Source organism: Vigna unguiculata, chromosome 5, assembly GCF_004118075.2.
Source record: "Vigna unguiculata cultivar IT97K-499-35 chromosome 5, ASM411807v1, whole genome shotgun sequence".
NCBI classification, from domain to species: domain Eukaryota; kingdom Viridiplantae; phylum Streptophyta; class Magnoliopsida; order Fabales; family Fabaceae; genus Vigna; species Vigna unguiculata.
Genome location: NC_040283.1, coordinates 39,141,047 through 39,168,161, shown reverse-complemented (window position 1 = coordinate 39,168,161; position 27,115 = coordinate 39,141,047). Strand labels below are relative to the sequence as shown.

At 27.3% G+C, this 27,115-nt stretch overlaps 4 protein-coding genes across 5 annotated transcripts; all 4 read right to left on the bottom strand.

Moving 5' to 3' along the window:
* Positions 1-1,157: 1,157 nt before the first annotated feature.
* LOC114183321 (probable histone H2A.3) lies at positions 1,158-2,087 on the bottom strand. Its single transcript, XM_028070294.1, has 2 exons — positions 1,789-2,087; positions 1,158-1,581 (listed from the first exon to the last, which is right to left on the bottom strand). The coding sequence occupies exons 1-2, from the start codon at positions 1,975-1,977 to the stop codon at positions 1,363-1,365; spliced, it is 408 nt and encodes a 135-aa protein (XP_027926095.1). The 5' UTR covers positions 1,978-2,087; the 3' UTR covers positions 1,158-1,362.
* Positions 2,088-2,447: 360 nt separating this feature from the next.
* LOC114186016 (histone H2A.6-like) lies at positions 2,448-3,319 on the bottom strand. The gene is made up of 2 exons (XM_028074007.1): positions 3,091-3,319; positions 2,448-2,774 (listed from the first exon to the last, which is right to left on the bottom strand). Exons 1-2 carry the CDS (start codon positions 3,277-3,279, stop codon positions 2,562-2,564), a joined length of 402 nt encoding a protein of 133 aa, XP_027929808.1. The 5' UTR covers positions 3,280-3,319; the 3' UTR covers positions 2,448-2,561.
* A 13,107-nt stretch (positions 3,320-16,426) lies between these two features.
* Positions 16,427-19,812, bottom strand: LOC114183925 (putative anthocyanidin reductase). 2 transcript variants are annotated; one of them, XM_028071117.1, is made up of 6 exons: positions 19,570-19,812; positions 18,214-18,381; positions 17,906-18,123; positions 17,671-17,770; positions 16,899-17,109; positions 16,427-16,825 (listed from the first exon to the last, which is right to left on the bottom strand). In XM_028071117.1, exons 1-6 carry the CDS (start codon positions 19,715-19,717, stop codon positions 16,669-16,671), a joined length of 1,002 nt encoding a protein of 333 aa, XP_027926918.1. In that variant the 5' UTR covers positions 19,718-19,812; the 3' UTR covers positions 16,427-16,668. The 2 variants fall into 2 exon arrangements, with proteins under 2 accessions (XP_027926918.1, XP_027926917.1); XM_028071116.1 differs by having other exon boundaries at positions 17,611-17,770; positions 19,570-19,803.
* Positions 19,813-23,669: 3,857 nt separating this feature from the next.
* Positions 23,670-26,434, bottom strand: LOC114183442 (50S ribosomal protein L24, chloroplastic). Its single transcript, XM_028070462.1, has 4 exons — positions 26,223-26,434; positions 25,127-25,165; positions 24,398-24,628; positions 23,670-24,112 (listed from the first exon to the last, which is right to left on the bottom strand). The coding sequence occupies exons 1-4, from the start codon at positions 26,328-26,330 to the stop codon at positions 23,903-23,905; spliced, it is 588 nt and encodes a 195-aa protein (XP_027926263.1). The 5' UTR covers positions 26,331-26,434; the 3' UTR covers positions 23,670-23,902.
* Positions 26,435-27,115: the final 681 nt, after the last annotated feature.

The window sequence follows — 27,115 nt, the reverse complement described above, 5'->3', positions numbered from 1 at the left end:
CATCCAATAATTTATTAAATTAACTCAATTTTTTTTTGTCTATTATTACACAAACTTTATAATCTCTATCAATTAATAATTAACTTATTCAATATTTGTCAAATTTATCTGAATCCTGAAAGTATATTAACTTATTCAATATTTATAAAATTTATCTAAATCTTGAAAATATATTTTCGTTTATTACAACCTTAATTAAAAAAATTAGTATGGAGTTTCCTTCAAATAATATATTGTATTTTAGAGTATAAACATAAGATTTCTTAACCATTATTATTTATATATTATTTAATACTCTCATTTTTTACACATCAAAATATTTAATTTTCTAAATTTTAGTGTCCTTTTCATACTAAATATTTGATAATATAGTATGGTTTTTATGATTTCTATTTCTTATAAAACAAACTAACATTTAAAATAATAAAACAACGTCTACATCTATACTAATCAACCGATTAAATTTGAAAATCATATAAATTACAGTCACAAGATAAGTACAACTTAGTAAAACTAGAAGCTCTCACCCACCAAATGACATGCCATATTAAATAAGACTCCACAAGCTCAAGTTCAGATAATATAACCTGTTTCATTTTTATAACGCTCTATTGAATGTTTCTAAACATAATATTATTAAATAAATAAAATGTTTTCAATTATTCTTTATACTTATTAAATTTTCAATTAATGTAAATATAATTTCCCTGATTATGTTTAATAGATCATCTCAGACAATACAATTCTACATAAACAAATTGTCTCAATTTGCCTCCCCTCAGAGATGCTATCAAGAGAATAAAACAGTCAATATCTGTAACATCTAAAGACTTGAAAAAATTAAGTCCAGTCTAAAATTGTGATTACTCATGAATAAACAAGAAGAATTTCACGCCACCACAACCCCATAGATATTACAATTCATAAAATCAGTGAAATTGGTTGTACTGGATGTTGATACATATAACATTGAAAAACCAGAACATTGTCCAGACAAATACATCTGAACATCCGACCAAAACATACATTCAGATGATTCACCAAGAGAATAGAACAGAAATGCAAAAGCAAAAATGTACAAAGACATTCGTTCAATATAAAACAAGAATAATAAATTTCGGATCGAAAGATAAAAGGAATTTATAACCAGAAAGAGATTAAAGAGATTAAAAGATGAAGGTAAATTGATTTAAATTTTCAACAATCTTTCTTGAAGAGTAAGAGTCTCCCCTATTCACATAATCATCACTAACTGAGAAACTAACTACAGCTACAGAGCACAAAGATCAAAGAACTACAAAAACAGTAAAACGATAGAAAATCTAAATCCAGTCTCCGTTCACAAAAATTAGATCCCAATATTTAAGAGTCATCATCAGCACCAGCACCCTTGGATGAGCCACCAGCCTTCTTTGGAAGCAAAAGATTGTGAATGTTGGGCATAACACCTCCGTTAGCAATGGTAACATCCCCGAGAAGCTTGCTCAACTCTTCATCGTTTCTCACGGCCAATTGAATGTGACGAGGCACAATTCGAGTCTTCTTGTTATCTCTAGCAGCGTTCCCAGCCAACTCAAGAACCTGAAAATTCAGAAACCAATAACCTTCAACCAATCAAAAAGAGAATCGGAAAAATCACAACTTCTCTGTTCAATTAACAGGAAATTAAACATGCACGACAAAATAGGGAAAATCAACCCAATAGAATTTCAAAATTCAAAACCCTAGATCTATCCAGATGGGAAAATTAGATCGAAAGAACATAATTAGACATAGACAAGGAATTACCTCAGCAGCGAGATACTCAAGAACGGCAGCCAGATAGACAGGGGCACCGGCACCGACACGCTCTGCGTACTTTCCAGCCTTGAGGAAACGAGCGATACGACCAACAGGAAATTGGAGCCCAGCCTTGCTGCTCCGAGAGGTAGCCTTCTTGGCGGCGCTGGATCCTAGGGTTTTACCTCGCCCTGCCATTGATGAACTGTGACCTAAACACGAGAAAAATAGAGAAGAGGAAAATGAACAGCGAGGAGTTCCGGTGACTGTGAAAACACGAGAAGGAATTGTATTTGTATAGTTTGAGCGGTTGCGAGGTATATATAGTGCAAGGCGTAGAAATTGGGCCAATGAGAATGAACGACGCGGATCGACAGTGACTGCCGTTGGATTTCGTTGATCACGGACGGTCCCGATGATGTATGTGGTTGGATTGATGGCTGGATATGAATTAAGCGAATTAGAGGAGTAGAAAGAGTGTGGTGGTATTTTTTTCCATTTTGGATTTTGTATCAAAGTATTATTAATTTGGTGTTTGATTTTTAGATTTTTCTTTTTTACCCAACTTAAATTCAAACAAAATAAGTTTGTATAAATTTGTATAAAGATTATATGAATATAAAATTAAGTGAACGAAAGAGTTGATAATGCATGAAGGCAAATAATTATTATGATAATATAGCAATCCCAATTTATGTATTATTGAGTAATATAGAGACCCTTTGAGAAAGGGAGAATAAAGGGATTACATTTGAGATGAAGAGAAAAAAAGGACATAAAATCTAGTCCTCGTCAACATCAAAACCCTTAGAGGTGCCACTCTTCTTTGGAAGTAAGAGGTTGTGAATGTTAGGGATGACACCACCATTGGCTATGGTAACATCCCCAAGAAGTATACTCAACTCTTCATCATTCCTAACTGCCAATTGGATATGGCGAGGCATGATTCTAGTCTTCTTGTTGTCTATGGCAGCATTTCCTGCCAACTCCAATACCTGAAAACACCACATGCAAAATACAACTTCCACAAAATTATTCATAGGGAATTGGTTAATGAAAATTCATCTCTAAACATTTAAGACATAAACACATACTTTAAAAAAATAGTATTAATTTGTACATTTGATCAAAAGGTATTTTTTTTATTTTAACAAAAACATTCTTATATGATTTCTAATAAGTCCAATTTATCATATCAAAATTCAATTTTTTACATTGTTATTAAATTGGCAAAATAAACCTTAATTTTGAAAACCTAGGTCCAACCACAAACACGAAAAATCAAAATTGAGAGAGAATAAGGTAAATTACTTCGGCAGCCAGATATTCAAGAACGGATGCGAGATACACAGGAGCACCGGTACCGATGCGCTCAGCATACTTGCCCGTCTTGAGGTATCGAGCAACACGACCAACAGGGAATTGGAGACCAGCTTTGGTACTCTTTGACATGCCTTTTTTGTTCATGGTTGGTCCTTGGGTTTTGGCTCGGCTTGCCATTAATTGTGAAGAAGATGAACTAGTTTCAATGACGAAGAGAGAAACAAAAGAGGAGATGTGAAATGTGTCTAAGATGTGTTACATATATATAATGGAGTTGTCCTTTAACTTGGCCAATAAAATTGAACGACACGGATCGGCTATGCGCGTCGTTGGATCTAGCTGTAATGATCTGATTGATGCAAGTAAAGAAATATTAATATATCACAATCTTTATCTATAATAGTCAATCACGTCAACTAAATGATAAATGTGAACTATTTTTTATAATTAAGAAATTAAAATGAGTTTTTTTTTTAATTTTATTACCAAAATTGAATAAATATAAAAGAGATGTGTATTTATAATGTTAAACTTCAAAACTAATTGATCATAAGTAAATATTTATTTAACCTTAAATATGTGTAGTTTTCATTAATAATATTTTTTTTAAAAGGCCATAAATCTAACAAGAATAAATTTGATGGTAATAAAAACAATGAGATTTGAATGGTATATAACTTAACAAGACAGAATTCTTATTTGTGAACTTGTACAACACTTATATATGATGTTAAATTGAATACATTTGATTCATAAAAGGTAGATGATGATAAATTAAAAGGAAACTAGTAAGATTGATACAAATCAATATATCCAAGAAGACAAAATGAATGGATTGATAAAATTAAATCTTGATTATAACAAAATGAAATAAAAACTATTTATTAATTCATTGTCATTGATAAAAACATATTTAAAAAATTTAATCCTTTTATGATCTATCGATCTATCCATTAATAATTTAGTGGATAAATACTTAATTTATCTAAAAGTATTAATACAATTTTTTGTTTTATTATAATGATCCTAATTAGCATAATCATACTACTAATTATATTATTATTATTATTATTATTATTGCTCCGGTTGGACTCATATTATACAATTATATATATTTTACAATAACCATAAACAAACATACAATTATATAAAATGGTCCAAGAATAAAATCATAGTTAAAGTTTCAAAATATATACAACTTTATCAATTAAGAGGATTTATATAATACAAAATAAATATATACATATATACGATCACTATTTTTTAAACATAATATCAACAACCTCACCACTGCTCGTCATTAAAGATGACAAGTGAACTCGTCTTCATGGATATTATCCAAACTCGTCCTTTTTTGACGGAGAAGTCTCGCATTGACTGTGTATGGATAATATTTGTATGAGTATGTACATATCCACCTCATTCACATCCCCATAATTGCCTAAATACCTATCACTGCCTTCATCTCCGTCCCGTTTTAAATTACTAAAATATTCATAGTTATATATTTTATATTTGAATATTTCTACATTTTTTAATACTTTTATTTATTGTTTATTTTTTTAATATGAGAATATTTAATTCTTAATTTAAGTGTTAATTAGTGTAAACCCTTCATTTAATAGGCAACGTACAAAATTTATCTTATTTATTATCTTATACTTAATTTTTGTTTTATTTGAATAACTTTTTTTGTTTTGCTTAAACAATTCTCATTATCATTATCATTTAATATTTGAAAAGTTTTCTCATACCAATAAGGTATTTTTCATCTTATGGTACATTAATTATATATTTGTTTTTCTTTGTACGATTTCATTCAAAAGTGTATAAAATTATTTTTAAGACAAATATTTGATTATTTTTTCTTTTTTTAACATTTTTATTTGTTCTGTATTTTTATCATAGAGAATACTGTTGATATTTTTTATATACTTATTTTTATTTTCTAACTCAATATCATAAGTGAAATTCTATTACTACATTTGTAAACACAAATTTCATTTACTATAATATACTACTTTAATGTCATCACGATGGATCTTGGTTATCACCATCCTACATATATTGTAGTTAAAAAAATAAAGAATTTTTAGTTAATTTCAAATATTATTAGATTAATCTTTGTCTTTTTGTGTGATTTTATTCAAGTGATACATTATAATTTTATTAGTGTGCAAAAAAGGAGATTTCATTAAAAATTAAAAAATGGGAGTAAAGAGACATTTAAAATATTTTTAAATTTGAATTTATGTCTTTCTTTTGCATTTTTTAAAATATTTTTAAATTTTATCAATTTTGTTTCATTAACATTTGTAATTTTAATAGATTTTTTGTTCTTATGAAATTTTATTTGGTACTCTAAGTTGATATGTGTACAATTATAATTTATTTCTTAATATTGATATTGAAGAACGAGAATACGTCTTTTTTATATTAAATATTTGATAATATTATATTTTCTTTACAATTTTTATTATTTTATATAAATTTATTAATTGCTGTTAAAATAGTAAAAAGAAAACATATATGAGTATAGGCATGGTACTTTAAGTTAATATGTGTACAATTATAATTTATTTCTTAATATTTGATATTGAAAAACGAGAATACGTCTTTTTTATATTAAATATTTGATAATATTATATTTTCTTTATGACTTTTATTATTTTATATAAATTAATTAATTGCTATTAAAATAGTAAAAAGAAAACATATATAAGTATAGACATAAATATAAATATATATCCATTATCTGGTAAAAATTAGGATTAGACAAAAATTTCATATTCGTTGACTTTAGGCATAAGAATAAAGATGATTTTCTTACGAGTATCAAATAGTGAAATTCATCTCCATTTCATCTTCTTACTATTCCTACTTGTCATTCTCAATTGTACCACCCTTTGCTCACATATAACATACTATACAATTTAAAAAGAATATTTTATTAATTAATTATTCACTGCAAGCAGTACATACTATAAAAAACATATTACAGTAATCAATTAAATAAATTATACATTTATATTTATAAATATATGGTAACAAATAAATGATGACTAAAAGTATTTAATCATATTCAATAAATAATATAAAATATTAATTCAAGCTGAGAGACAAGTGCGTTAGACCCACATTTTAATATATATATATATATATATATATATATATATATATATATATATATATATATATATATATATATATATATATATATTAATATTAGGTCACAAATTTTTTTATTTTTATCTTTTTTTCATGGTTTACACTTAATTGGATGGTGTTAAATACCTATTTAAGTTTTAAAGCATAAAATAATGTGGTTTAACACACTAGTGCAGAATTCTCATTTTACCTCGCCTTACATGCCTCGGTTGGCCAGGAACCGAAACATATAATAGCGCGGTGGCATTTTTGCAATTAGAGCCAAGTTTTAGGCCTCGGTTCTCCAAATACCCGAAGCCAAAGAGGGGTATAGGCCGCGGTTCGCTCAAAACCGGTGCCAAAGAGGGGTATAGGCCACGGTCCAGTAGGACCTGAAGCCAAAAAGTGGTTGGAAGTCAGGGTATAGGCCTCGGTCCAAGGAGACCCGATGCCAAAAGGGGGTCAATGGCTTCGGTTCCTCTAACAACCGAAGCCATTGGGTTTATTTAGGGTTTGAAATTCGTGAACCCTTCTTCCTCCTCGCGTCAGCGCCTCTGCAATTCCACTCTCTCTCTCTCTCTGCTGCACCCACTGCCACCACACCCTCCGGCCATCGTCGACCTCCTCCGGCCAGCGCAACCACCACGCGAGCGAGCGCCCTCCATTTCGCGTCTCTCTCTCTCTCTCTCTCTCTCTCTCTCTCTCTCTCTCTCTCTCTCTCTCTCTCCGCTGCACCCACTGTCACCACACCCTTCGGCCACCGTCGACCATCTCCGGCCAGTGCAACCACCACGCGAGCGAGCCCCCTCCATTTCGCGTCTCTCTCTCTCTCGCGCGCGCGCTCTCTCCGCTGCACCCACTGCCACCACACCCTCCGACCACCTGCGACCACTTCTCAATTTGTTTTCCGGCAATTGTAGTACCGTCATTCCTCCAAGGTAAGTTTCTAACTCGTTTTTGTTCCATTTTCCATTTTGTATATATTATTTTTGAATTTCGATTATTGCAAGTATTGATTTTCATTGGAATTGAAATTGTTTGGATTATTTGTGCGTGCTCGTATTACAACTAATTGGGACACGGTAATATATTTTTGAATTAAAACAATTACTTTGCAATATTGTAAAGTTTGGTATACTAAAGTTGTCTTTCTATATACTAACTTAATGTCTTATTTTGTAGACATTCAAGAGTCCTTTGCCAATTCTCGTGAAGTCCATAAAATTTTGTAGGATAGCATGTGCAAAATTCATAATTCAAATGTACAATAGTATTGATTAGGATATATGTATTTCGATTGTGTACATTTCAATTATCCTTTAAATGTTTTTGGATTATGGATGTTTGAGAAAATATTCTGTTATGGTTGTGCTGCTGTCTGAAAAATATATGTAGGTCTGAAAAATATATGAATGTGGGAATATATATATATATATATATATATATATATATATATATATATAAAACAGAAAATTTATTTTAAAAAAAAGTAGGGGAATATGCCTCGGTTCTTACCAAGACCGAGGCAAAAAAGTCACATATGGTCTCGGTTCTAACCATAACCGAGGCCAAAAAGCCTGCAAAAATTTGAATTAAAAGAAAAATATTGATCACCTATGGCCTCGGTCCTAACTGACCCGAGGCAGAAAGTTGTGTATATGGCACCAGTTTCAAAACAACCGAGGCATAAAACTGGGTCTATGGCTTCGGGTGGTAACCGAGGCCAAAAGGTGTACTTTTTGGCCTCGCCCCAATATGTCTTGGTTCCAGACCCGAGGCAAAATGTGAAAAATAACCGGGACAGAAAGTCCTTACTGCACTGGTGACATTTTATTCCACAGATAATAATATAAGTTATTTAGTGTTTTACTTTTATATATTTATTTAAAAATAAAAAAAGTTTCATACTATGTATAGTTTATTTATGTGAAGTTTAATTTTCATAAAAAAAATTGGTGTGATCCCATATTTTTATTCTTTTATTTCATTTTTTTAATAAATTTTTATACAATAAAATATAATCAAAAAGACTTAAGAGTATCAATTTAGTCAAAATGTCAAAATTCACACAATAATACATAAGATCACTTATTTGGAACGTTACAAAACCCTTTACATCTAACCTATTTTCGTTTGTAGAAAATGTAAATCAACAAAAAAGTATGACTAATTTTACGAAGTTAACTTTCAGTTTCTTAAAATTATTAATTAAATTTTTTATTGAAAGATGAATAACATTATTAATTAAATTAAATTTTAGTGTCTACTACAACTCTTCTGAAGGAGAAAAAAGAAAAACATTTATAAGATATTGAGTCAATGTCATTGGTTAACAGCTTTTTTCAGTTATTTTCGAGTTGAAGAAGTGGTTTTTAATTTAGCAATTTTAAAATAACATCTTTAATTATATCTTTAATTATATCTTTAATGTAATTAATATGAAGAAAAAGTTATAATAACATAAAGAAAAAAATATAATAGCTCGTAAATGTATACTAAAATAATAAAACTAAAAATTAAATTAAGATACAATCATTTAAAGTTATACTGCAAATAAATGAAATAATAATACTCATATTTTTTTATTAAAATGATTTTGTAATATATTACATTTTTTTTTAATTTTTAATCTATGTTTTGTTATTAATGACTTTTATTATTAAATTTTAATATAAATATTATTAATTAATTTTGTAAGTTATTTTTAATGACAAATATCAGTATAACATTTATATAAATAATAAATTTGATTTTAAAGAAGAGACAATATTTCTTTATTTTAAAAAAATTGAGACTAAATTGAAATAAATAGATATATGTGGGGATTAAATTGAAATAAATAGACATATGTAAAAACTAAATTGAAATCAAGATAATAACACGGGATAGTAATAACAAGGTAGAACCTCACCAAGTGACACTGATAGTGTCACATGTTACACATAAGACAAAACATATGGCAAAAAAAAAAGACTAACACGTGACACATAATTAAAGATGTTAATATTTTTTGTCTGAAAAAATCTATTCGAGATACTTTTTAAAAAATTGAGATGTAGTAGACACATTTTTATAAATAGGCAAATTATTATTATTATATAGTCGGTGAACACAAGATTTATATTGTTCTATCCAATTCTATTATTTACTGGACCACATTAATTTCGTATGTGTATCTCGTATGTCTGAACGTAACCGTAAGTAATCTTAACACTAAGATTTTATCAGAATGCACGAAGGTTGACCAACGTAGGATCCATAAATCCATTTAACCAACGAAATGCCACAATGCACCATGTTAACTCAACTAATTGCGGTTTTTTCCCATAAAATTTATAATAATATAAAAAGTTAAAAAGTTAAATTTTCATAAATTAAAAAAAAGAATATTACAATCTGGTCTTAGTTTATATATTTACCTGTGTTTGCGATATATACAACGATATATTAACATCGTAATAATATTTACATAAAATCAAAAAATAAATCTTAAAAAAGGTAATTTTAGAAGTGATATTGGTTTAAAAAAATAGTGAGTGTGTGTTGGTCTTTTTTTTTAACTTTTTTTGTATAATTTTTGTTTAAATTTAATTGTACAATTTTTTTTTTACATTCATAAAAATTATAATTTATTTATTTTATAATTTCATATAATTTTAATATTTTTTTAATTCATATTAATTATTTATAATTATTTTTATAACATCACATTACAAAATCTTTCTCTTTTTTCATCAAGGGTATTTTGGTAATTTTTTAATTCTATATATTTTTACAATTTATTTTATCTATTACATCAATCAAATCTTTCACTATTTTTCATAAAACTTATCTCCAAATCCACTCACTCTACCCTCTAAATCCACTCAAAAAAACATACAAATTTATCTACTCAAATTCACATAAATCTATCTTCACATTCTCCTCCAAATCTATACCGCAAAGAGACACACCCTTAACCCTTAAAATATTGAAAAATCTTATGCAGCTTTTACTTAAATATCATATGATTGATTATAAAGTTATTTAAGAAGATAAAGTGAATAATTCACCTACAATTATTATTTGATGCAAAATCAGTAAACATTAATTATTTATTGACTTTACTCCTAATAATTAAACTATAATAACTGAAAATGTATAATTATTTATTTAGTACTTGAAAACAATCATTTTACAAATAAGTGAATTAGTTTAATTTTGATTGATAAAGAATAATATAAATGATGTAATGTTTTAATTCCATGTATTTATTTATATTTTTTTATAATACATAATATATATATATATATATATATATATATATATATATATATATATATATATATATATATATTCTGAATGTAATTTTTATGATGGATTGAGTGCAATTTTTATAATAGTATTTTTTTTTATGTTTTTCTAAAATTTTGTTAAAAAAGTTCTCAACAACGTTCATCACATACAAATTGCATAAAGATGGATTTGTAAATGATTTCGAACAATCTCTTAGAATCTTGATAGCTATGATGTATCAATATTTTTATTTGTGTCACGTATCCATGTCTGACACAAATTCATATATGATATCTTAGAAGACTTTACTGATACTTATTAGTGAAATATCTAATGTATATAAATCAATAATACTTTTATGATGACGATAATTTATAAATTTTTATATTCAAAATTTGTAATACATTTAATTTTAATTTGAATTCACACAAAAATAATCATATATTTTTCATATTTTAAAAAACATTATATTGTTTAATATGTTTATATTACGTGTTGTGTCCTATTAACGTTATTGACGTATCAGATAGGTGTCCTATCCAATAATCTTATGATATATGTGTATCATAGCTTGATAGCAAATCTTAGATTTTTAATTGTGACTTTCTAATTACTTTATTCGAGTTGCACTTTTATATAAATGAAGAGAGTAAAGTTAATCTTAGATATTCTTAGAGCCCAGAGTCACTTTATCCTTAAAAAACATCTTTATTATGTATTAATAGTAAAAATATATGCTTAGGGCAAGTATGTTTTTTTAATATAATATCAAAAAATAAAAAATTATAATTATAAAATTAAATATAAATATTTTTTATAAATTTATCATATATAATTTTTATTTATTTTGTACATAATATCTTATATCTTATTGTAAATAATTATTTTAGTTTAAAAAATATTACATTTTTACAGATAAGAATAAACTAAAAAACAGTTAAATTTATAATAACAGTCGTTTAAAGAGTAAATTAGTAATTGATTATTTAAAAAAGAACTAATTTGAAAAAGGTGTATGAGGAATCTCTCTATATACCATAAAAAATCATTAAATAACAACAAATTTTAAACACAACAAATAATTGGTCACTATAGTGACTAATTTATAAACTAAAAATTATTAGTCTCTAAAATAATCACTATTATGACTAAAAAATTATAACTAGTGACCAATTAATCTTTAAATCATTCACTAACATTAGCTACCAAATTTTGGTTAGCAGATGAATTAGTGTCTAAATTAATTAGTGACATATTATCTTTTAAAATTGATTGCTATTTCTTTTTCTTTTTTTTTTTGTAGTGATATAATTGTAGTGACGAATCTTTGACAAAAAAAATTGAAGGGGCCAAAATAATGTACTTAAATATTTTATAATTTTATATGTTTCTCCTTAGGAAAATGATAGTTTTAAATTTGTATTTAATATGAAACTCACTTTAAATGAACTTCTCTAATTTTATCTCTTCATTCATTGAATATTCTCATATTTGAAAACGTTTTCCTGAAATAAGTTCTAAATAATTAATATGAAATTTTCCACATGTAACTTTTTGACTCTTAAGAAAGGGTTCATCTAATTCAACAATTAGATACTTAATATCATGCTTGAAAATATGTGAAAAAATAAATAAGTATTGTTTTCATCTTTATTGTTGGAAGGGGGAGCCTTTCATCCATAAATGAAGAACAATTTTGATGATGTCTGATCTGGGATAAAACATAGCTTGGTCCAGTTAGGATATGCATTAGGCAAATAGTTTCTCTTTATCAAATGTATTTCAGGCCTGCTGTGTAATCCTGCACATGATTAGTTTCTGAACTAATGGATTAGCTGTGAAGTTTGGCACAAAGTGAGTAAAAATGTACTCACGATAATCGATTAGGTAATTTGCTAATCAAATTAGTGACAACAAAAACCTTTGTATAAAAGCTGTTTTGGAATCTGTTTTGGCTGGGAGAATTTTAGAAAGATCACGCAGTCTTCATCTGAGATAGAGCCATCTGAGAGACACAAAAGCTTCAGAAGATTCTGCAATAACTCAAGTACAGATCCAAGAAGAGTTGATGGTTGATTCTACCATGATGGATCTTGCTTGATTCAAGGAGCATCAAGTCAAATCTGCACAACTTAGGTGTTTTCGTTTCTTGTTTTGTTTTCTGTATTTCTGATTACAGTAGCTTCAGTGTTTGAAGTGTGGACCTAGGTGCAATTGTGTGGATGCATTGCTCCTAGGGGGAGTTCTTGATTGTTGAATCAAGTTCTTGGGTTTTGGGGGTTAGAATTACATAGGTGTGCTTGTAATTCTTGGAACCTTTCTGTTTAGTGGAATCCTCCTAAGTGTGTTACTTAGGAGAAGATTGGATGTAGATTCTTTTTGAATCGAACCAGTATAAATTGTGTGTCTTGTTTCTTTCTTCCCTCTCATAATCTTTCTTGATTGATTTAAACAGTCCATTAACCCAGAACTGCGAAATTGATTAATTGAGTTTTAAACCTTAAAGACTCCTTCAAGATTCACATTAAGTAAGTGAAAAACTCATTAATCAATTCAGATCCCTTTGTGATTAAGAGTATTAGACAGAACTGTTTTTAACATTTATGACTATCTTTCCTTATATCACTTTAACAAAAAATAAATATATTATTTTATTCTTCCTCAATATACCTATTTTTAAAAGAAGATTTAAGACTAAAAAATAATTTATCAAAATCTAATATAAAATTGAGAGACATAATTACTAAGAGAAAATCAATTAAAAAATAGTTATGAAGAAACATGTACATAAATTTTCCTTCTATATTGATACAAAAAATAAATATACAACAAACTCATGAGATGAAAAAAATATTAAATATTAAACTAATATTTTACTATTAAGAGACAAGAGAGAGTTGTATTTTTTTATCTTAAGAAGAGAATTGATCAGAAATAAGAGTAGTAAGAATGAATTTATGTCTAACTTTTTTTTTCCACGAATAAATGAAGACATGCAAGAGTGGAAAATGAATATATTATAAGAAACTTAAAAGATAATAAAAGATAAAAATATATATATCTCAATAATTTTTGTTATTCTTTATTATATTTAATTTTATATTTTATTATTTATTAACATGAAATATTATATTTTACAAATAAAAACCCATCTAATTTAATTTCTTTCTATATAATATATACTCCATATATTTTTTTTTACAAATAAAAACCTATCTAATTTAATTTCCTTCTATATAATATATACTTCATATATTTTTTACAAATAAAAACCTATCTAATTCGATATCAATTGTTAGGAACAAGACAACAAAGAAAATAATAAATGAGAGAAAAATAAATGACACAAGAATTTAATATAGTTCAACATACAATGTAATGTATAAGCCTACGTCCACAACTACAGTAAGAAGTATTTGATTTTTGTGATGATATCAAACTTTACATAAGTTGCTTGCATAACAAAATATAAAACCACATCTCACAATACTCAACGATGTGGAATTAAATCAAGCTTCATAATACTATCCGACATATTGTTAGGTTGAATAAAGATTGAAATTTTATGTCAAAAAGTCTATTTGGGAAATGTGATTTAATGATAAAATTGTGTGACTTGTATGAATATGGTCATTTATTAGAAGAAGTGTCATACTATATAGTGTAATGTGTACACTGGTGTATGATTTTTTGAGTGAAATTATCCTAAACCTACTAAACTTACAAAGTCATATAGAGAATATGATTTTTGTGATGAAAGTTGAATGAAGATTCTACAGCGGGAATGGCTACAAAATAGCATCATTTTGGTGATGTTATAATGACCTGACCCTGTGGCAGATATGTGTCAAGAGGAATCATAATTCTTTATTTTTCTCGATTGTAGAGAAATTTCATGACATTACACCTTATGTATATATCTCCAGACCTAGAGTCTTGTAGGTTATTTTTGTGTCTGATGTTTAATGATAGATTGATTTATAAAGTGTTTGATTGGGATGCTGATTTTTGTTATATAAAATGCGTGATAGAACCTTACAAAATTAAATATAGTTAATAGGTCAAAATATAAATGGTTGAAATTTTAAGGACACAAATAATGATGAAAAATAATAATTTGAGATGAATGAGGCACAATTTCCTAACTAATTTAGGAAGTAATATGTGAAACACGAATCGAAGGAAAATAAGAACAAAATATCTTCAAAAAACTTAATTATAAGAGTGAAAAAATAATAACCTTGTATGTTTACAAATAATTTAATTTTTCATATTTTAAATTTATAAAACTTTGAAATATTTTATTTAATTTTAGTTTTTATTTTCTATAAAGTATTTAAATAATTATAAAAATGTTAAATACAGAAATCATCATTAAGATATATTGACAAAAAAATTTTGACTTCAGTTTAAATTCTGACTTACATTTATTATTTATCATAATAGATCAAGACAACTTTTACAAAATCAATAAAAAATAGATTTAATTACATGAATAAAAGTGACTTTAATAACTTCAACCACAAAATAACTTCTATCAATATTTTTTAATTTTTTCACCAACGTCCATTACAAAATAGTTTTAGTGCGTTCATAAAACATTTGTTGACATTAACTGAAAAACAGTCTTATTAATGTTGGTCAACAAAATTTTAATTAATATTAGTAAAAAAATAATTTTAAATAATATCTTGATCAATTTTGGTCGAAAAACAATGTCAAAATACATAAACAAAATAATCTAATGTCAAACGTAAATGTCATATCTAACATTAGTCAACAGAACATCAATAATGTTAATTAAAAAACCTCACTTAATCTTCACAAAAACCAGTTTTAACAAAATAGACTAAAAGTAATAAAAAATCAATAATCCTTATCATATTAGTTGAACAAATGGTGTTAAACTAATTACATACAACCTAGACTGAGTTCACATCCTAATCAAAATTAACTTAACAATATCTTAAAAGAAACTAATTCAAAGAGAGAATGCGAAAAAATAAAACTTTGAGAAAGAAAATATATATATATTTTTTAAATTCTTATGTTTTGTAAATAAAATTTAAGATGATCTGATTAATTAATCTCATATATATATATATATATATATATATATATATATATATATATATATATATATATATATATATATATCTTCAAAATTTAATATAAAGTAACATATTTAGCTTAGCACATTTCGAATTTAGTATAAAAATAAGTCCCAATTCAAACCCATTACAAAGTTTTCTTTCTCCCTTGCATTCAAAATTATACTATGAGACTAAATATCAGAAGTATATCAATGGCAAATACGTTTTTTTAATACTTTCTCACATTTATTGATTTTATTTGTTCAGTACTTTAATTCCAATTTCACTTTTAAATTTCAATAAAATAAGATTATTTTGATTTTTATTCACATGATTTAATTTTTTCAATAATTATAAAACTTGAATAATATTTTAAATATGTAGAAAAGGACTGTGCTTTAAAAAAAAAATCCCTACGATACCGTTAGGAGATGAATTTTTAAGTCTAACTAATTCCTACAAAACTAACTTTTAAGGTTTAACCCATTTATATATTATAAAATTAGACAATAATATTTTAACTATTAAATTTTGATAAATTTATCTTATAGTATGAGATAATATCTTCTAAATGGTTATAGAATATTAAAAATAAAAAAATAAAAATATGAGAAATTACTTAAAATATGACACTTAAGATTATAATATGACACCTAAGATTATAAGAGAAAATTTTCTGAGTAGTTAAAAAATTATTTTCCTATGAATATCTTATCTGTGGCACTGATCGTCATTGATCTGGACTTCCAACAATGCTGTCATTTAGTTTTGCAACAAAAGTATTTTTTATTTTCAATTTCATACAACCATTAAGATTTAAACTTCCTTGAAATTAATTTAGAAACTAGTTCAAGAATTACATATGAAAACACACTCTGACTCTGCACTGCACATCAGAGACATATAGACCAAGTTACAGCTGAAGATCCATGGGTAACACTGAGTTCCTCAACCCAATAACTCTGGAAGTGATCTTGAGCAACTCAAGGTGTAAGATGAAAGTCACTGTACACAAGTTTTAAAATCACGTGCATGCACCAGTATTGAAAGACTATTGTCTAATGGGAGGTAAATAGCCATAATCTAGGCAACAAATAATTGTGTGGTGGATTATATCTTCAACTCCATGCTTGTAACTAAAACCCAGATCTCTTAATTTCTTTGAGCAAATCTCAGAAGGAACTTTATCATAATTTTTCTCACCTATCCTGCATGTGTATATAATAAGAGTAACATAAGCACTTCAAAAAAAAGCAGTTCAAAGGGAAGAACATTCATTACCTTTTCTTATTTGAGTAAGAATACTCTGTTGTAAGAAGATTAGCCAACATAGACAATCGACAGCTTTGGCTGCTGCATATGTATCGACCTTCTGCTTTACGATGTTCCATTAGGAAAATATGCGCACTGCATATATCCTCAATGTGAACTAAACCAATTGACCCCATTCTTGCATTCACAGCAGATAATATCTTCAAGAACTCACCTTCACCTGTTCATAAAAGATCAGTATGGTCACACAAAATAACATCACATCACAATTATCTCATAGTCAATGCCGGTAGAAGTGGACTTTAAGATTAATCCAACCCCACAAAATCGGCCGGCGTGTAAAGTGAGGTTTGCATCTCTCTTATATTATGAATTGACCTTAACTTTAGTCAACGTGAAACTTCCAACACACTTCTCATGCCGAGATATATTCATTTCGTACGTGAGACTAGAAATTAGTGAGTGATCCGTTAGGGACTCGATATCGGGTGGAACAAAATGTTTAAGAAAGCTCGTTAGGATAGGCTCTAAGTTGACTATAATATCATGTTAGAAGTAGATTTTAAGCATAACTCAACCCCATAAAACCAACTTGTAAAATGAAATTTGCAGTTCACTTATATATTATATGTTGTGAATTGGGTTTATCTCGGTGAAACTTCCGACAACAAATGCTTTTGGAGACTTTGGTAGGCAAGAGAATTGTTGGTGAAAAGATAACCTGTAATTGGTGACAGTAGCACTTTAACACTTGATGGTACAGTAGCAGTGAAGAATGGACCTGCAACAGTGGTTGTTATGACTGACACAAGATCAATGCCATTCTCTTTTGCAAACTTAAATGCTGCCTCTTCTGTTAGAAGCTTTGAAAGTGCATAAACCTGCCACAGTGAAGAAACACTCAAAAGAAAGCAACATATAATAATATGCAAACAGAATAGTTTGCATATGATTCTATTCTAAGTTCTAACATTGTACACAAAAAAGTGAAAGCTACCAGGAAAAGCATTAATTACCCATCCACTTGCTTGTATTTTTAACACATGTTCTGTTTGGATCTGGCAAGATTCATCAACAACAGGTTTCCACTTCCCATTGCTGTCTTTGGCAGTAATTGTACTTATTGAAGAAGTGAGAACAACCCTTTTCACAGAACTGGAATTCATGCAGGACTTCAGAAGGTTTAAGGTCCCTTTGATTGAAGGATCGATTATGTTTGCTTGAACATAGGCCTCTGCATGTTCAATTCATTCAAAATGTAATCTTTTTTTTTGTGTATTTCACTTTAAGTTTCGTTGAAAGCATTGATTGATGATGACATTACCAATGTTTTCTTTGTGATCCACATTGAACTCCATTGAAGCTGCAACATGAAAAACCCCATCACAGCCTCTTACAGCCTCATCGAAACTCCCTTCTTCATTCAAATCCGCCTTGAAAATCCTCAATCGGTCACCTCTTGTCCATAACGATAACAGGTGAAGTGACTTTTCTGGTTCATTAAATTAGTAAAACGACAAAAATGAGGTATCAAATATCAATTCATTCAATGTATTCACATTTTAACAGAACAAAACATAAAAAAAAAAAACAATCTTTCTTTCTTATTTTATTAAGTTTTAAATTATTATTTTTTAATTCAAAATTTGAGTTTTAGTTTTAATTCCTGTAAAAGAAAATTCTCACTAAAATTTTAAATCATTATGTTTAGTCCCATATATTCATTATAAAATAAATAAATAAATTTTCTTTTAATTTTTTTTTTCAAATATCATATGTTGATATTATGATACAACGTGGTTTAAATCATTACTTGATCATTTGGTCGAGAAATATATAATTAGTTAATGTTATATGTATATGATATTAAGGATTATAAGTAATTATTTTTAATTCCGGAGACAGAAAAAATTAAAGAAATTTTTTACTTTTTATAATCAGCTAATTATGTAGCTTAAAACTTATCCATTAATGAGAGTTATATTTTTGTCAAATAAAAATAAATTATATATATATATATATATATATATATATATGTTTTTACTGATGTTTAATCAGCGTCATTATAACCCTTGTGTACTATTAATGTAACAAATTAAATATGAATATATTTTAATTAACAGCAACTAAAGAAAATAAAAATTTGAGTAAAACAAATATTTGACAGTAATTAAAGATGCTTTTTGAGAGAATTTTTTTTTTAAGAATGACTCTTGCATAGAACGCATCCGATATACTCATTATCTATTTTTCCACGAGTTCCATGAGATTTATAAAATACCATTATTAATAGGTCAATTATTATTATTTTCCAAAATAAAAAATAAAACAAAAATATTCAATAAACCTAAGTATCTCTTAATAAATCGAAAGCATTATTGCTTTAGTAATTTATATTTTAAACTAATTAAGATCTCACACACATGTTTTACTTAAAGACTAGAGAGATATCAACGCCCTCTAAGATTTTATCTAAATTTTTTTAATGACTCTTTAAACATATTAAATTTTTCAAATTTTGATCTATCGAATATTTTGATATTAATTCAGACATTTATATTTATACAATGTTATAATCTTTTCCTTCATCTCAAACATCTCTATTCTATCTTCATTTTCATGTTTGTTGATAGAACAGAAAGTGAAAAAGCAGTGTGTGGATTATAATATATATACTAACCAGGATCTCTAACAGTGGCATGAACAGTGTAACCTCTTTGAAGAAGAGTCTCCACAAGCCATGAACCAATATACCCAGTTGCTCCAGTAACACAGAATCTTCTTGCTTCTTCTCCACTTTTCTTCTGCTTCTTCTTCTTCACCTCCATTTCCACCTTTTCTTTATCACTTCCCAATTACATCTGGCTATGCCCTTTTAAACTAATATTGCTGCATCATATACACCTACAACAAATTATTGCTTTGTTAATAAAGTAATAATAAAACAGATAACAAGATCTCTGTTAGCATTATATTAATTAACGTTCTTTCATTTTTTTTAATTAATTATGTTACTATTTATTGACATTGTGAATATATGTGTACGATATATGTATTATATTATTATAGTAGTTGGCATGCAATAAATTGTTCTAGGGTTCTGTGATGCCGTGACAGATTCTGAAACGTTTCTACTCAGCAAATGAAGAATATAATTTATTTTATAGATTAAGGATAACACTCACTTGAACTTTAGATGTATGTATACTTTTAATAGTGCCTTTCTTTTTCTTATGAAATTATTTATTGTTAATTCTGTGACATATATTGTTGAAACTTTTGTAATAAAATCCAATTAGGACTTTTTTAAAGTATATTATTTTGTCAAAACATATTTTCACCTGGAATAGTTTATTTAATAAAATTATTTACAATTAATATTTTCTCTATCGATTTCAAATACAGCACTGACCTCAATCTTTCACTTAAGTTTTACCGATCTTTGTATTTAACTTATATTTAAAAAATCTCCCCTTCATCTCTAACTACTAAAAAAAGATAAAATATAGGGTCAATTTTGTAAATATAGAGAACCTAAAAAAAATTGTGTATGAATTTTTATTATTAAAGCAGAGTATAACTTTAATATATTTTTCACACCATCAGTTAGAAAGTTATTACAAAAGTAATAAACACACTATGGTACTATATAAATATTAAATATTGAATAGTATTATCACTTTATGAGTTGGCGTGCATGGTTGCCAAATGTCATGTATATGGTACATGTGTCCACGCCCCATAACATAATTACATGCATGTACGAAATTCGTGTCATCATCCAATTCTAATCTCGAGAGTACCATAGGGATGGATTATTTTTTGAAAACTTTAAATATATTGTTTAATTCGTTTTGACAATTTATGAAGGCTTAATTAGTATATTTTATATCCCCGATAGGAATTTTTTAGAAATAAGAAAAAAATCATTCATAAGTTTGTATTAGTTAATTTAGGATATGAAGAATGGAAAAATTGAAAGTTAACTTTGTACTATTAAAATACAATATAATTAGATATCATAAGCATGTATTTAAATTTTGAATAAGGGTAAATTTATTGTATAAATTAAATATGCACAAATTTTTAATAACTGATAATCAAGTTTGGATTCATACAAAATTCTATAAGGTATTCTTTGTTGTAGGATTGAAGAGGAAATTGTGTTAGTAAGACACTTTCCCCAAATTGAATTGATATTTGATTGAAAAAATAAACCTCGAAACCACATTCAATAAATGTGTTTTATTTGTAATTCAAATCATATAAATGAAAGTATTTGGTGATGAACAAATAATGAAGATTGGTTACCCTTTATCTAGAGTAAAGAATCACCACACTCTACACATAGAAATATTAAAATGATTTTAAATCCATGAGTCTTAACTTAGGTTGAAAAAGGATTTTTTTTTTTTTTTCATATTTGGATGAAACTGAACTCATCTCATTTAACGTGCATGTTGAAATGAAAGTGAGTTGATACGAGATCCATCGATTATTTTTTTATTTTTTTATCATTTTTTATTATAATTTTTATTATTTATAATTATTTAATTTAATAATATTTTTTTAAAGTGTTTGATTAATAATATTTAAATAAAATTATTTTTTTATTTTTTTATTTTTTTATTATTTTTAATTATTTAATTTAATAATATTTATTTAAAGTGTTTGATTAATAATATTTAAATAATTTAAATGTTTAATTATTTGTTTGTAAAATTATATAGATTGACAATGTAATTTTAATTATTATTTTTATAATAATATTGGATGAAATATGTAAGTACTTTTATTGTACTACTATAAAAAAAATTAAGTTAACCCACTCTAACGATGGTAATGTAATATAAAATAAATTACAATAGCAAAATATTTTTAAATGAATCAACCCGTCTTATTCATCAATTTATAAAAAGATAACAAAATTTTTAACTTATATAAAAAAAAAGTTAAACTAACTTATTTTTAACTCAATAAGTCAATATATATAAGTTGAGTTATTGTAAATATGCAATAGTCAAATTTATCTATCTTTCAAATATGTATCCAACAATAATTTTTTTGACCATAAGATTATCAAATAAATTATATGCATTTGCCAAGATAAAATTGTTAACAAATTACATGTATTAGTCGATAACAATGAATAAATGTTTAAAAAATTATTATAATTATAGAAATAAAACGGTTGAGAAATTTTAAAAGACAATTGTGAATAGTAAATCTCTAATATATATTAGATTAAAAGGACTAAATTCATGTATTTATAAGAATGAAAGACTAAATTGATCTAAAATTTAAAAATGGACTAATTCCAATTTTTACTTAATGTTAAGGGACTAAAAACATATTTAATCTTACTTTACTTTTAAATATGTATTTCCATCTTTAATTTTTTTTAAAAGCGTAAGGGTACCTCAATTTTTTTTAAGTATCATGAAGTACGAATCTTAATTTGATCCAAACATTCAAGCTTCTATTATGTTATGTAATTGTTTAAAAAATTTATGAATTTTATAATAGGGATGGTAAAAAAAATTTGCATACTTGAATCCATAACAATATTATATTGATAATGAATTTAGTTATTTTAATGATTTGTTTGTTGACGAGAGAAGTTCACTTATTATGATATCCAACCAATTGATATTTGATATCTAGTAATTTTCAGTGAAATTTATTTGTGTATTTATCTAAAAAATCAATTGATAAAAATAAAATTATTCTTGTGAAAAATTTTAATGATTGAAAAATAATTTAAAATTTAATTTTATATACTTTTATTTTTAATCTATACTTGAAATAGATATTATTTTAAAAAATAGTTTTTTTAAAGTTTATATTTTAGTAAGTACAATTTCTTAGAAAAATTACATATATTTGCATTAATATATTTAATTTTGTTTGAATTGTATTTTTAAATTAATTTTTTAACCTGAATTTATATTATAAAGATTTATTTTTAAACAATTTAATTTAAAATTTTAAAAAATATTAAATATCTAAAGGTACAAAAAAAGTTGCAAATATTTTCTTACATATATATATGAGGATCAAATGAACAGATTTTTTTAACGAGACAAGTAGTGGTAAGTACTACTCATCATCGCTAGTTTATATTCTGTGTATGGCGAAAGTTCCCAATTTATTTTGTAGTACAGAGCATAATCAAATTTTGTTGTATTTTATTAACAAACTTTAATGGAGTTGAAAAAAGAAAAAGTTCTGTAAAATTTATAATGGAGAAGACATTTTTAGTCATTTTATTAACTAAAATTTATATCTTAATGTAATCTATTTTAGTCATTTTTAATTATTAGATATTAACCCAATCTATAATTAGTCCTTTATAATTATTAAGATTTTAGTTCATAACAAAGTTTAATCAAGAAGAATTCCAAGATTTTAATTAATTAGAACACAACAAATACTTATACTATAAGAGCAATGACCAAAGGAGCAGATGTCGTTAACAAAAATAATATATAAGCGACACGAGTCAAGGAGTGATTAAGATCTATCGAATAAAAACAGAATAGAAAAATCCATTTCTGTCAAAGCTAACTTAGAATCAAACCATATTGTATTATAAAGATGAACACTACACACTAACAAGAGCATGCGCAGATTCTTTTTAATACAAATCACCCCATAAGGTAGATAATGACAAAAATTGTTTTTTTTTTCTTGATAAAACTTAATTTTAAGAAAAGTTTGTCCTTTCATTCATATCAGCATCCATTGGATTACCAAAATACCTGGTTGAATTAAGCAGAGTTACTCAGAAAAAACAACCATTCTCACTTTCATGAACAATTTCTTTCCAAAAAGATTCACTTTGCTCAAAGTGAAGAACCAATAGACAAGTTTAATCACCCTGGTTTTTGTATATGGAGATCAACAGAGAGACCAAAATATACATCAGATGATAAAATGAAAAAAAAAAAGTGAGCACAACAAGTACAGCTAGAGTTACATTACCAGAGAATGAATGAAGCACACAAGAAAAATTATGCAGCAGCAGCAGCAGCTTCTTCAGGTTTCTTAGTAGTGTCCTCCTTCAGTTTCTTCCAATTCTCTGCACTGTCAATTATTTCTCCAGTCTTTATAAGGTACCGAACTTTTTTACCATTATCAAGGACTTTGTGCCCCACACGGCTTGCCACCTTCTGATCTTTGGAGTACAACATCACATTTGAACTGTGGATAGGACCTTCAATCTGGAATTAGAATAACAAAAAAGAAAAACAAGTTTCTCAAAAGTATTAGTCCTTGAATGTACACATCCTTGAACATTTTTTATATGCTTTTGATAGCTTTTCAGTTGAAAAAATCTCTACATTTATAGTAGAGAAACTGTCATAAGCAATTTTGAGATGTAAAACCAATAGTATGTCCAATTATGCATACTTTATATGTGAAAAACAAAAGTTACTTCCATTTCTTGAAGAAGTTTCAGAAATGGAAAAGAATTTGTAAAGTGAAGCATGGGAAATGAGGACAACCTTAATAATTTGGCCCGGTTCCCCCTCTTCTCTACTCTTGACATGCTTTGTCTTCAAATTTAAATCTTTCACTATTATTGTGCTGTTATGCTTGAAGATTCTAGTGATCTCCCCAACTTTACCCCTTTCACTTCCAGTTATGATTTGCACCGTATCTCCAAGTTTAACATGCATTTTGTGCAAGATAGGAAGACTGTTTGGTTTACACTTCTTTCGTTCCCATCGTTTAAGCTGCCAGAGCAGAAGCAGAAAAAAATACAACACAAGAGTATGATTATTGAGGCTAGCTACACTATATAATACCAATAAAACTTTATGATTTGCTTAGCTTCAATTTCCTTAATGTAAGATGCAGTGTTAGTTGTAAGTTCTACCTACTATGAATATATGTGACAAAATTGCATATCTGTGATGAAGCTAGCTACGTACTAAATTTGTTTTTAACATTGTTTTTTAACAGAGCAAAATATGGCTAAATTTTTGTGTAGAATCTTTGTATTAAGTGTAGACCAAAATTGTTTGACAAGAATTGACTGGAGCCTGGATCATGTTACATTGTGCTTTGATAAAAGCACACTATTTTTAATCAAACTGATTACCACCTTGTATCAACAAATAATGAACTGCAAATGACTGCACATGCACTGTTCTTAGTCTATTTTGATTGAGCTTAACAACTTTGCAAAGAATACGCATTGGCCATGCATAAACCAAGAATCTGATACTAACCTTCATTACAATGGGACATTGCTTCTCTGTTGACTTACCCTACATATCACAAAGATAAACAATTATCAAGTTTACAAAACTCTTGATGGAATCATGAAATTCAGTTACAAACTTGATATATTTTATCGTTAATAACCATCAATTCATTTGTCTGACAAAAAATTCATTAAAAGATGATAAGCAATTTTTTTCATTAGGGCCAAAGTGTGAAAGCTAGTATAGTGGAGAAGTAAAGTTAACAAAGTTGTAAAGACTAAAGAGAAATGCTAACAACATATTCTCTAACATACTTTTTTGAACAATCTATTATAGACTACAATTTTTCGAAAACACAAATTTTGACAGGTCTCACTTTTCATTCCACTGATGGTGTAGTTTCAATAAATTTAAATCAGTAGTAAAGTGTGTTCATAACGATCCTCATTGTAAAACAACTAATCCAAAGTTAAAAATAGCTACAACAAATTTAAAGTTTTGTTACATTATCCACATCTGAAGGATATGTTTCTTCAGCCTAACAGGGAAACAACTTCAACTGAAAAGTTTGCTGAGCCAATTCCTAATTTCGAAAGTGCCACATAGACAAGAACCGAGCAAATGAACCAAGTAGAGTTGGAATTATTGGGTTTCCACTATAAGGGGTCGGAATATGGTATGAGATAGGTGATTAGTGAATAGAGAAAACCAGTTTTGAATTCCCATCTCAAATTTTCAAGCACCGATACTTTGAAGCCTACGAAGCAAAACTTTTGAATACAACATAACACAGGAAGTCCAATTAAATAGCTTCAATAAGAAAATGTACACCCACAAGGGCTTAGTTTGCATTTGTTCCCAGTGGTACCTACCAACTATGTTCCAAAGGCAGCTTAAAGTCAAAATACGTAGTCATTTCAGTGAATGAACAGGCTCTTACAAATAATGATATCGTCATATTTACAATGCAAAACTAAAAAGGAATTTTCATGAATTGTTAAAAAGAGGAAGACCCATTTGGTTATTGGGGGAAAGAAAGCACGCGAAGTGGGCAAAATTGAAACTTGAATTGAAAAAAGAAATTGGGAAAAGAGTAATGAGTGGAGAGAAAAGTGCATACCGGAAGAAGAGAGGGGAACGTGATGGGGGAAAAGCGCTGGCCTAAGAAAGAGTTGGAGGAGAGGGAAAGACCGGTCATTGAGCTCTGAAGAGCAGCCATGGCTGCCATTGTTGCTGCAACCTCTTGTTATTTCTGCTTCTGATAATAATGGTTTTGGATAAAAGGATGCCAGAGTGAGAAGAATAGAGCAGTGGTGAGAGGCTAAAATGGGCAAACGAAACGGTGACGTATCGATTGGTTTCAAGATGGACGGTGGGTTTCATATCGGCCTTCCTGAGCCCAAATTTTGGCCCATTTGGAGTTACTTCTCCTTTCATTTTTCTATCTTCAAATTAGATTTTAATCTGTTGTCGTTGAACAGAAGTAATTATCTAAAAAGTAAACGAAAGTAGAAACGGTGAAGAGGAGCAGTATGAGTATTTCATAAGTAAAATTCTATCATCATCCTCTTATTCAATAAATGAGAATGAAATAAATATTTTACAAAAGAAAAAGTTACACCAAATAAAATATAATATTGTTCTTATTGTGTTCAATAGTCCCGGAATCAAAATTTAAGGTAGTTTAAATATTTTTTCTCTTTTCACTCTCTTATTTATTTTTTTAAAATAAAAAAATAAAATCGCGGAGTTATCCGGACAATAAAATTTACATCATCAAATTTTCAAAACTAAAATAAAACACATATTTTAAAAAAATAATAATTAAATATGTTTGAGTGGACTTTAGAATTATTGAACAAATCAAAGAACAACTAAGAGATAATGAAAAAATAATATGACAAGAAATAAGTAATAGTTTGTTAAACTAAATGAGATTAAGGACAAAAGAGATCATTGAAAATAATTTTCTTAAGTTATCTGATAAAATATGAAAAGTACGGATACTAATAT